The sequence below is a fragment of the Geotrypetes seraphini genome, chromosome 1, assembly GCF_902459505.1.
Source record: "Geotrypetes seraphini chromosome 1, aGeoSer1.1, whole genome shotgun sequence".
Taxonomy (NCBI): Eukaryota; Metazoa; Chordata; class Amphibia; order Gymnophiona; family Dermophiidae; genus Geotrypetes; species Geotrypetes seraphini.
Window position 1 is genome coordinate 10,412,365 of NC_047084.1, and position 11,227 is coordinate 10,423,591.

The 11,227-nt window shown below is 42.6% G+C and overlaps 1 protein-coding gene across 1 annotated transcript in view; it reads left to right on the top strand.

Moving 5' to 3' along the window:
* MBLAC2 (metallo-beta-lactamase domain containing 2) overlaps positions 1-11,192 on the top strand; it is a 37,058-nt gene extending 25,866 nt beyond the window's left edge. The window contains exon 2 of the mRNA XM_033919927.1: positions 9,267-11,192. Within this exon, the coding sequence (XP_033775818.1) occupies positions 9,267-9,655 (389 nt within the window). The 3' untranslated portion in view covers positions 9,656-11,192. The remainder of the gene's footprint in view (positions 1-9,266) is intronic.
* Positions 11,193-11,227: the final 35 nt, after the last annotated feature.

Here is an 11,227-nt window from a genome sequence, read left to right on the forward strand (position 1 = left end):
AGGGTTGGTTAATTAATATGATTGTCAGAATTTTAATGCAGGACAACATTTTTAACACTAAACACATTTGATTAATGCTGTCGCCCCCTCCCCCCCCCCCCCATGTCTACCTCAATATGGAGTCTTGGGCAGCAGCAGTGATCACCACACTCCAAGTTCAGCTGACCTGGAAGCCTTGCCTCTGCTGCATCTGTCCCCTCTCTGACACTATTTTCTATTTGCCGAACTCCATAGACAAAGCTTCTGGTTCAGCTAAATGCGGTTTGATAAATACTGCTGCTGCCCAAGATTCCATAATTTATTATGAAGAAAGCTAGTGAAATGTTCCACAAAGCTACCTCCCCCCTGGTGGCCCTCCACACTTGTCTTTAACATTGCAGCACTGAGCACACACTGCCTGAAGCCTCTCTGTAGTGCCCTGGCTCATCTGGCAGAACTTCCCATTTCCAGGTGGTACGTTATAGAGAGAGGCTTTGGACAGGTAAGAAGCAGCTTGCATTCAGTGCTTCAATATTAAAGAAAAGTGAAGAGGGCCCCCAAGAGGGAGGTAGAGGGAGATTGGGGGTGAGAAGTTGGAGCAAGTGAATGTACGAGATGGGTGGGTTCAATAGAGGAAGAGATGTTGAAGTGTGGAGAAAGGAAGAGGTAAGCTGGGATTCTGGGACCTGCAGGAAGGGGAGGCGAATGAGGGAGGGAGGTGGTCCGTGGGTGGTGACAGCTGCAGGAGAGAAAGAAATGCCACAAGTAGGGAAAGGGAAGAGGTAGGGAAGAGAGATGTGGATTGTAGGGGGAGGGGGCGCTGGAGAGGGAAAATGTTAGAAATAGGGGATGGAATGAACAAAGAAGGGAGATGTGCCCAAGGATCACAGGAAAGAAAGGGGAGGGAAGAAAGAAGAGGAAAGATGATGTCCATGGAGGGGTTGGGATGGGAAAAGGAAAAGAGAAGGAGGTGGGGGTCCATGGATGGAGGGGATGGGAAGGAAAGAGAGTTTAACCTGTAACCTGTTCTGAGCTCTTTAGGGACAATAGGATATAAAATGAAATAAATATATAAATAAGAGAGGAGATAATGCCCTTGGATGGAGGGGAAGGGAAGAGATGGAAGCTAAACAGATTTGAGGAAAAATAGAAGAAAGCGGAATGTGAAAGATGGAATTCATGAAAGGGCATTAAGCGTGTTAACATGCGCTAACCACTAAAAATGCCCATTATATTCCTATGGGTGTCTTTAACACTTAGCATGCACTAACACGAGTAACATCCTTTCATTAATTCCCCCTTAAAGTGCTGTTAATGCGTTCAAAAGTTAACAAAGATTGGTTTAATATTTTGGCAGAGATGAAGCGCAATTAATCATGTGATTAAAAATTTTAATTGTTGCCCACCCCTAGGGGAAAACCTCCCATCTTGGAAGCCCAGACCAACGGCATTCCCTATATTAGAGAAAGGTGGAAGGAAGGCCAGAGGAGAGTTGACCTGGTTAAACAATGAGGTAAAAAAGGCTTATTCTACCCAAAAGAACATCTTTTAAAAAATGAAAAGTAGATGCAAATAAAATAAGAAAAAGCACAAGAACTGGTAAGTTAGTTGCAGAGCATTGATAGTGCTGGCAAAAGGAGAATTTGAAAAGAAGTTGTTAGAGGCAGAAAATTATCACAACTTTTTCAATTATGTTCAACGCGGGGAAAAAAAAAGAGTTAAGAATGATTAGGAATGGAATGGAGAATAAAAGAGACGTTCATAGTACTTCAGGATTGCTCTGTGTTGTGATTGCACCTTCAGTATTATGTGCCATTCTGTTTTCCACATATCAAAAAAAGATACAGTATAGTAATACTGTACTAGAAAAGGTAGAGAGAAGGGCCTTAAAATGATAAAAGGGAATAGAACAGCTCCCATTTCAAGATAGATTAAACAGGTTAGGGCTCTTTAACTTGGAAAAGAGATGACAGAGATAATGGATGTCTTTAAACTTAGAAGTAGAATGTAATTGACCACTGAGAAAATGTCTGATCTTCATTTTAACTGTTATTTCCTTGCCTTTAAATACCTTATCATGAGCCTTCATTATAGAGCGACCAATTGCTCTTTTGTGAAGTATTTCTTCACTACTAGTTGCTTCCTTGTTTACCAAAAAGGCCAAAAGATTAAAGCTATTTAAAACTTATCGCCTTTGTGCTCTAAATCACAGGTGTCAAAGTCGGTCCTCGAGGGCCGGAATCCAGTCGGGTTTTCAGGATTTCCCCAATGAATCTGCATGAGATCTATTTGCATGCACTGCTTTCAATGCATATTCATTGGGGAAATCCAGAAAACCCGACTGGATTCCGGCCCTCGAGGAGGGACTTTGACACCCCTGCTCTAAATCTTCATCATTTTCCATGTTCATAGTCTTTGCTTTGTTTATATTCAGTTCTAATCCCATGTTATTACTTTCGGCTTTAACCTTTCTTAGTATCTGTAACATATCTTCTTCACTACTGGCAATGAGCATTTATTTCAACCACCAACTTTAAAACCAACATTTCTCTTTTTCCAGATTTGCTTTTCTGAAAATAGCTTTGCCGTAATAGGGTGACAATATGCATCCTTGCCGTAAGCCATGTTTTATTAGGAACCAATCAGTGTTGCCATATTCAGTTCTTACTACAACTTCTTAATTTTCTTTGAGGCTCTTTATCAGCTGAATTATATGTTTTGGTATTCCCATTTGCACTAGAGTTCTCCGTGGTTTATCGTGATCCACACAGTCAAAAGCTTTGTTATAATCAAAGAAGCAAAAGTATACAGGCTTTTGATATTCGTTACTCTTCTCCAATATCCATCTAACATTGGCAATAATGTCGCTAGTTTCTCAACCTTTTCTGAAACCAGTCTGAATTTCAGGTAGTTCATGCTCAACATATGACTGTAACCTTTGTATTATTTTCAGTAATATTTTGCTGGCATGCAAAAATAATGCAATTGTCCTGTAGTTGTGAAAGCTGGACATTACGGAAACAAGACAGAAAGAATTGACTCATTTGAACTCTGGTGCTGGAGAAGGATTCTGTGCTTGTCGTGGACCACCAGGAGACCTAACAAATCGATTATGGAAGAGATTAGACTAGACATGTCACTTGAAGCCCACATGATGAAGTTATAACTATCTTATTTTAGTCACACTGTTAAAAGAGAGATCACTGGAACAGGACATCATTTTGGGAAGATTGAAGGAACTAGGCAAAGAGGGTGATCTGCAACTAGGTGACTGGACACGTTGACAGCTACTATGGCGATGATCTGGATGACTAGCACTTGACTGACTTCTTTTTGGATCTATAATTCATCAAGTTGCTAGGATTCAAACCTAAATCGATGACACCTAACACAAACACACAGAGTGGAATAGATACATGTAAATTGATTGTTTATGCTTTTAAAAGGTACATAGACCAAGAGATATTTCATAAAAGTGCTAAGTAATACATTTAAAACAAAATCAGAGAAAATATATTTTCTCTCGGTGCATAATAAAGGTCTGGAATTCATTAGCAGGGGTTGTTATAAATGCAGTTAGTGTAACTGGGTTTAAAAAAAGGTTTAACAGTTTTCTAGAGGAAAAGTCCATAAGCTGTTGTTACCCCCAGGAATAAGCAGAGACTTGTCCCTGGATAATATCATGGACGTTACATGTTTTTTTGGGATCCAGCTATGTACTTGTGACTTGTCTTGGTCACTTGGAAAAAGGATATTGGGCTTAATGAGCCTTTGGTCTGATGTAGTTGGGCAGTTTATACATTCATATGCTATGACCTCTGAAACCCTGTAATCATGAACCCTGAATCTGGTCACTAGTTGTTTACACAGAGTTGACTCTTCCTCCCTCCCTCTCTCCCATGTATTGTGAACACTATCACTGCAGCATCCAAGTGCGACAGACTCAAGGAATGGAAGACCTGAGCCAAGCATTGACCCAGATCCTTTTGCATGAACCACTGGGTTAGCCTTATCCTAAACATTTTAATGTTTTCAAACATTTTAATATATTTTCAGTGCCCTATGTTAAACAAGTGATTTGTAACCAATCAAAGGCTGTCCCATCTGTATGCCTGAACTGCCACACATGGATCCATTTGGCTCAAATAAAGGTTTGAGGGAATCAAAGTAGAATCATCAGTTAACAAACTTGCATTTCCTTTGGTTATATCTTTTTTTTTTTTTTTTTTTTTTTTTTTTTTTTTTTTCTCCTTGGCAGTACCTTTCTGCTTCTATTAGGGCTCACCTTAACTGGCAGTGACCTTCAGTATGGCACTATACACCTGCATTTTCTAATATGTAAGGTCTCTCATTTCATAAGCCTTTCTCTCATCTGCTTATTCTGTAGCAGTGATAGAACTTGATCCAGGGCATGAGGAGCAGAAACCATGTCTCCCACATGCTAATGTGCAGTACAAAAATTGGATGTCCCTTCCCTTTCCTTTTGTTAGTTTGAACTAACGGTCCCTTTTCCCCTGCCTTTCTTCATCCGATAGCACGCTTATTTCAAGACTCTGAACCGCTTTGACGCTATTCCTTCTTTCCTTGACTCGACACCTAGGCCGCTGGGACTGTAGCAGCAATAATTTGATGCATAATTCAAAACGCCTACCTGAAAGTGCATATGGTTATGGCAGGGGTGGGCAACCTTTTTGACTCGTGGGCCACAATGAGTTCTTAAATTTGACAGAGGTCCCCGTCCCATCCCCGCAAACCATCTGATCCCATCCACATAAGGCTCAAATAGTTTTATACTGAACTTATTTTATTAAAGTATAAAAAGAAACAATATTCTGTACAATTGTCATTGGCTGCTGAACTAGAGAAAGATGTTCAGCCGGCAGGGCTTGTTTATAAATGTTTATCAACACAACTAATATACTACTTAATCCTAAAGCAAAAAAAAAAAAAAAGAAAATAAATAGTTTTTTTTTTCTATCTTAATTGTCTGGTTTCCGCTTTCCTCATCTTCTCATTGAATTCATTCTATCCACTGTCTGCCTTCTCTCTGCCAGTTCCCTTCAGTGTCTTCTCACTACTCTCTCTTCCCCATTTCCCTTCAGCAGTGTCTTCTCCCCTCTCTGTCTTCCTCAGTTCCCTTCAGCAGTGTCTTCTCTCCCACTCTCTCTTCCTCAGTTTCCTTCAGCAGCGTCTTCTTTCCCAGTTCCCTTCAGCAGCGTCTTCTCCCCCACTCTCTCTTTCCCCAGTTCCCTTCAGCAGCGTCTTCTTTCCCAGTTCCCTTCAGCAGCGTCTTCTCCCCCACTCTCTCTTTCCCCAGTTCCCTTCAGCAGCGTCTTCTTTCCCAGTTCCCTTCAGCAGCGTCTTCTCCCCCACTCTCTCTTTCCCCAGTTCCCTTCAGCAGCGTCTTCTCCCCACTCTCTCTTTCCCCAGTTCCCTTCAGCAGCGTCTTCTCCCCCACTCTCTCTTTCCCCAGTTCCCTTCAGCAGCGTCTTCTCCCCCACTCTCTCTTTCCCCAGTTCCCTTCAGCAGCATCTTCTCCCCCACTCTCTCTTTCCCCAGTTCCCTTCAGCAGCGTCTTCTCCCCCACTCTCTTCCCCAGTTCTCTTCAGCAGCGTCTTCTCACCACTCTTCCCCATTTCCCTTTGGTGTCTGTTCCTCTCCTTCACCCCTCCCTCTCTCCGCGCTTCCTGCCCCTGATCGCGGGACTCGGATACATCAGTCAGGCTGCCAGCTGAGGCAGCCAAGCCTCCAGCCGCCCTCCTATACAAAACATCGCCAGACCTGTTGCAGCTTTTTGTGTGGGTGAGGCAGATCTTCAGGGCCCCCTTCCTGCAGCAGCTCCCAGCACCTGCACAACTTGGTCTGCCCCTGCACAGTGCTCGCTCCACATCCCTATTGGTCACGGTCTGGCTTTGGGAACTGGGCTGCAGTGACTCAGGCAGCTGCGGTTGGGCTCCCTCCAGTGGCTTTGGGCTGTTCAGATCCTCCTCAGAGCAGCTGGTGTTCTCCAGGCTCTTTGCCTCCAACTCGGGCCCCTCCAACACCAGCAACACGTCGCTGGTCTCCTTGGCCGGACAAGGATAATCTACAGAGATGGGCAGCGGGTCTTTCGCACTCCACAACTCCAGGGTCCCCCAACTGCAGCTCTAGGCTGGGTCCGGGATCAGTGCCGGGCACAAAGCCCAGCCTCGGCCTCTTCTCCCCCTTCCTCATGCAACACCTTATGGAAAACCATCAGTTGCGGCTGAGAGCCTGGAGCCTGGGCCGGGAAAGGGAAACACTGAGCAGCAGGAGCTCCCCCATCCCCTAACAGGTAGCTTAGGGCCCAGAATTCTGGAGCTCTGTGGGTTACATCAGCTTCATGGAAGGAAGGGAGGGAGAGGGGAAAGTAACATCACCACGGCGGGCCGGTTTAAAACACTAAACAGGCCGGATATGGCCTGCTGGCCGTAGTTTGCCCATGTTTGGGTTAGGGCTTGTTTTTGAGTTAGGCACCTCTTTTTTTTTAATTAGATGCCATTATTTGCCTAACTTAGGCACAGATATTTAGTCAAAATACAGTAGGCCTAAAGTTTGGACACCTAGAAATGCTAATGTTGCTTAGGTGGCACTAAGGGTGATTCTGTACAGCGCATTTAACCTTTATAGAATCGCACTTAGCACGCACTTGTTGGTGCCAACTTTTTAGGTGACCTATATAGAATCAGGCTCTTAGGGGGAAATTTTATACAAAGCACCTAAAGTTAACAAGCTCATAATTGAAATAAATAAAAATTAATTGGATGATAGGTGCCTAGCTTCTTAAACGCAAGTCTACAAAAGATAGACGCCTACTCCAAAGTAGGCATGTTTAAGGGTGGAGAAGGATTTATGCACCTACAATGTAGGCCTTTAAAACCTTGGCCAACATTACAGGTGTCTAATTTTTAAGTTAATTTTTAAGTTATTTTCATTCTACATTAATATTTTTGCAGATTTTGCATGCTTGCAAAAATAAAAAAGGAAAGTCATTTTTGAACATGTTAGAAATGTAGCTTAGCATGTGGGAAAGCCCCATATTAAAATGAAGAAAGCCCCTTTTTTAACACTTTTTAGTAAAAGGGGCCCTTTGAGAATTTGGCTCCTGACTTGTTTCTGAAATTTGACAGGCTGAAATGAATAATTAAAATGCCAGTAAACTCCTAAATTTAGGAGCATAAAAAGTAGGTGGCAACAAGAGTGAATTTAGGATAGGAAATAAAGTTGAGAAGCATAGGGCTCCTTTTACAAAGCTGCACTAGCGGTTTTAACGCACGCACCGGATTAGCATGCGCTAGCCGGAAATCTACCGCCTGCTCCAAAGGAGACGGTAGCGGCTAGCATGTGCGGCAATTTAGCGTGTGCTATTCCACACGTTAAGGTCCTAGTGCGGCTTTGTAAAAGGAGCCAATAGACTTTCAGCATTAGGCTCACAAAATACTCATACATCGAGGCAAAAATTACTACTACTACTATTAATTATTTTTATAGCGCTACCAGACGCACATAGCACTGCACAGAATCACAAAGAATAAGAAAACTGCCTGCTCGAAAGAGCTTACAATCTAAACAGGCAAGACAGACAAACAGGATGTCATGGATACAGTTAAGGAGATTGGTTAATCTGCAGGCTGGGTTGGAGGGCAGAGGAGTAGGGTTAAGGATTGGAGGCTATATCAAAGGTGAGGTTTCAGTCTGCTTTTAAATGAGAAGGGGCTTTATGGACAAACTCAGATAATTTATTCTAGGCTTAGGGGATGGCTCGATGAAAGTAACAAAGTCTGGAATTGACAGTGGAGGAGAAGGGTAACGCTAAGAGTGACTTAACTGAGGAACAGAGTTCTCTAGGAGGTATATAAGCAAACTAGATGCATATCTCCTTGAGAGAGGCATATAAAGTATGGTTGGCTATAAAATAAACCAGGTGTATACCTGGCAGGGCCTCCGCGTGTGCGGATCGCCGGACTTGATGGACCGAAGGTCTGATCCGGAGATGGCGCTTCTTATGTTCTTATATTGAGCAGAGGAGAGAATAGAGCTGTACAACGAGACAGCCTCATGGACAGACTTAGATAACATAGTAGAGGCAAGGAGAGGTGAAACAGTGGATGAGAGCATAAAAGGATCGAGGGCTTGAAGATTTTTAAACTTCTTGGAGGTGACTGGGCGTGGCGGAGGGGGAAGTTTATAAGATGGGGAGCAGTGAGGTAGAGAAGTTAGAGAGAGCGCAGTTGGAGAAAAAGATAAGATCAAGGCAGTGGACATCCTGATGAGTGGGGGATGTGGAGCAAAGCTGGAGGTTAAGGCAAGAAACCTAGCAGCATACTTGCCAGTGGGATCATCAAGGTAAAAGTTAAAGACCCCAAGAATGAGGGAGGGAGAAGATGAATCAAGGAAGCCCAAAAGCCAGGAGTCGAGTTCAGTTAGAAAGGAGAAAGGGGACTTGGAGGGGGGAGGGGGCGATAAATGACTGCTATTCACAGTGGTGAAGGAGTGAATAGGCAGACGGAGTGGACTTCAAATGAGGAAAGACTGTGGGATAGAGAGAAGAGGTTGGAATCTGCAAAAAGAGAGAAAAAGCCTAACACCTCCGTCTTGACCAGTAAATAACTTTTAAGTTCCTAAATTAGGATGAATTTTCAGCTGAAAACTTACTGCCTGTTTTACAAAGTCGCGCGGCAGCCCTTTAAATCTCTATGGGCTTTAGGGCCATTACCGCTCAGCAGTCGCTAGCGCAGCTTTATAAAACAGGCCCTTAGGCTGCTATGTTTGGCTAAAAATGGAGCACATATTTAGGAGCCTAAACTTTTATTGAATTCAGGCTCTTAGAAGTTAAACCGTTCAGTTCCGAGAGCCAATGACTACAGAGCACAGCGCTAATATACTGCAGGCTACAAGTAGCTTGATCTTTGCTGCAATAAATAAAAGGTTAAAATGAAAATTTTAGAAAGTGTTAACATTTACATACTCCTGTGTGTAAATAATTAGAATACAAGAACATATATGTGTATGTGCACACTTATACAGTGTGAGCCAAAAGTAGGTATACAGTATTCATTATTTCTTTTTTATTTTACAGGTGTTACGAATGACATTCATGTGAAGTTTTTGTATCAGTTACATCATTTCGCTTTTATTTGATTATCATTCAATACTGAATTATACCTGTAAAACAAAAAGAAATAATATGAAGAGCTGAATGCATGCAATGTGTGTCATTAATTTCAGTGCTTAACAACTTACAAATAACTGTTGTTCATTTTCTGTAGGTGATATCATCAGCCTTGGTGACCGGCAGCTGACAGTCATGCATATGCCAGGGCATTCTCGAGGAAGCATTTGCTTACATGACAGGGATCGCAAAATACTCTTCAGTGGAGATGTTGTATACGATGGATCAATGATAGACTGGCTTCCTTACAGCAGAATAAGTGATTATGTAGGAACCTGTGAGCGCCTGATAGAGTTAGTGGACAGAGGTCTGGTGGAGAAAGTGCTTCCTGGCCACTATAACACTTTTGGCGCTGAGAGGCTGTATCGGTTGGCCTCAAATTATATTTCAAATGCCGGGGTGTGCCACAAAGTTTCTACATTTGCCATGAGGTCAATTGCAAATTTGGTTCTTCGTGTTACAAACTCTAGGAGACCTACTACCTAGTGCTAGGTTGTTTGAGAAAGAGCTGAAAGTCCAAACAGGGCCTGTGATGGACAGTTGGAGTAATTGATACATCATCACTGAGAATTGAATGAGCCATAACACTTTGTAGTCACCAACCTTTATCTTTACCAAAACATCTACTTTGGAACAGAAGGTTCCCAGGCTGCCATTATTTGTATTGTCGGGGACAGATAATGTGGCTGCAAATACCAATTAATGTTATCCTAAAACTAGTTAGGTCAATACAGAGTAGGTAGTCAACATTTTTATAAAAGCTGACCACAGCTTGCTAATTTAGACCTGGATATTCACTACTGAGTCGTATCAGTGCACTGAATGTCCAGGTCAGCAGTATTACCTGGAATTTATGCGGGTACGGTCAAAATTCATTGGTGTACCTGCATTGCTAACTGGGCAAAGCAATGCAGGTACTGGCACTGAATATCAAAAGTATTTTCATAACTCTAGGCTCTGGTAAGACTCCACCATGCAATTAGAGTACCTGCTTACTAGTCAATGTAGTGTAAACCGCTTTGATATATGCAGAGGAAAAGCGGTATGTTAAATAAAGATAACCATAACACTGCCCATATAGTGCCATGGCATTCAGAGGGGATATTCAGTGGCACTTCTCAGTAGTGCCACTCGGTATCCCATCCTGACCCACTCATTGCAATTTAACTGGGCAGGAGCCTCTCCTGCCCAATTTAATTGATTTGAATATTGGGCACAGTATTTTTAAGAACACTTGGAATATGCCATAATGAAGAGGTTGAAGTACATTTCATAAGCTAACATGCCAAGCTGTGCAGTTGATAAGCACTATATAGTGCTATGTCGTTCTGTTTCACGGCTGCTTGTTATTTCAAGCAGTCGCCTATTGTGGTACACTGTTCTGCCCAGGATCTTTTGAATGGATATGCCATCTGGCTGTTTTACTGACCACCCAGCTAACTTAACAGAAAATGTTACAATATTGTAATTACTCTCCCATCTCACCCAGCTACTCTTTTATGCTACCTGGCTGACAAAAATTTCTGGGAAGAACACAGTGGTTTCTTAGAGCACTGAACACAGGCTTCAGTGATGTCCTTAGGGTGCTTGAGACCCTGAAGAAGAGTTAGAGGCCTCTTTGAGGCATAGTTGTGAAGACATATGTTCAACCTAGACATTTCTGATTTCAATTTCATTTTGTCTTGTCTTTGAAGATGCAATGACAGTTGTATTATGAATCTTTTTATATTATTTGGTTGAATAGGTACAGTGTGTTCTTGCCATTCATGCATTCATGATTTGCAATTTTGTGCATTTGCGGAAACATATGTGACTGACAAATCACCTTTTGCGCTGCAGTTCTGGCCATTCACAGAGATGCACAGTGAGTGGGAAATTTTGAAACGCCTGACGCACTTCCTCCTATTTGAGATTCCCTCAAGCTACTGACACATACGCTCCCATGTGAGGTTCTCCAAGCTAAACAGCCTTCTTCAGGTTTCACCATTCCTAGTGTAAACAAGTGCTCGCTTTTGTGATATTTTGTGCCACTTTTTTTTTTTTTTTTTTGCATTTTTG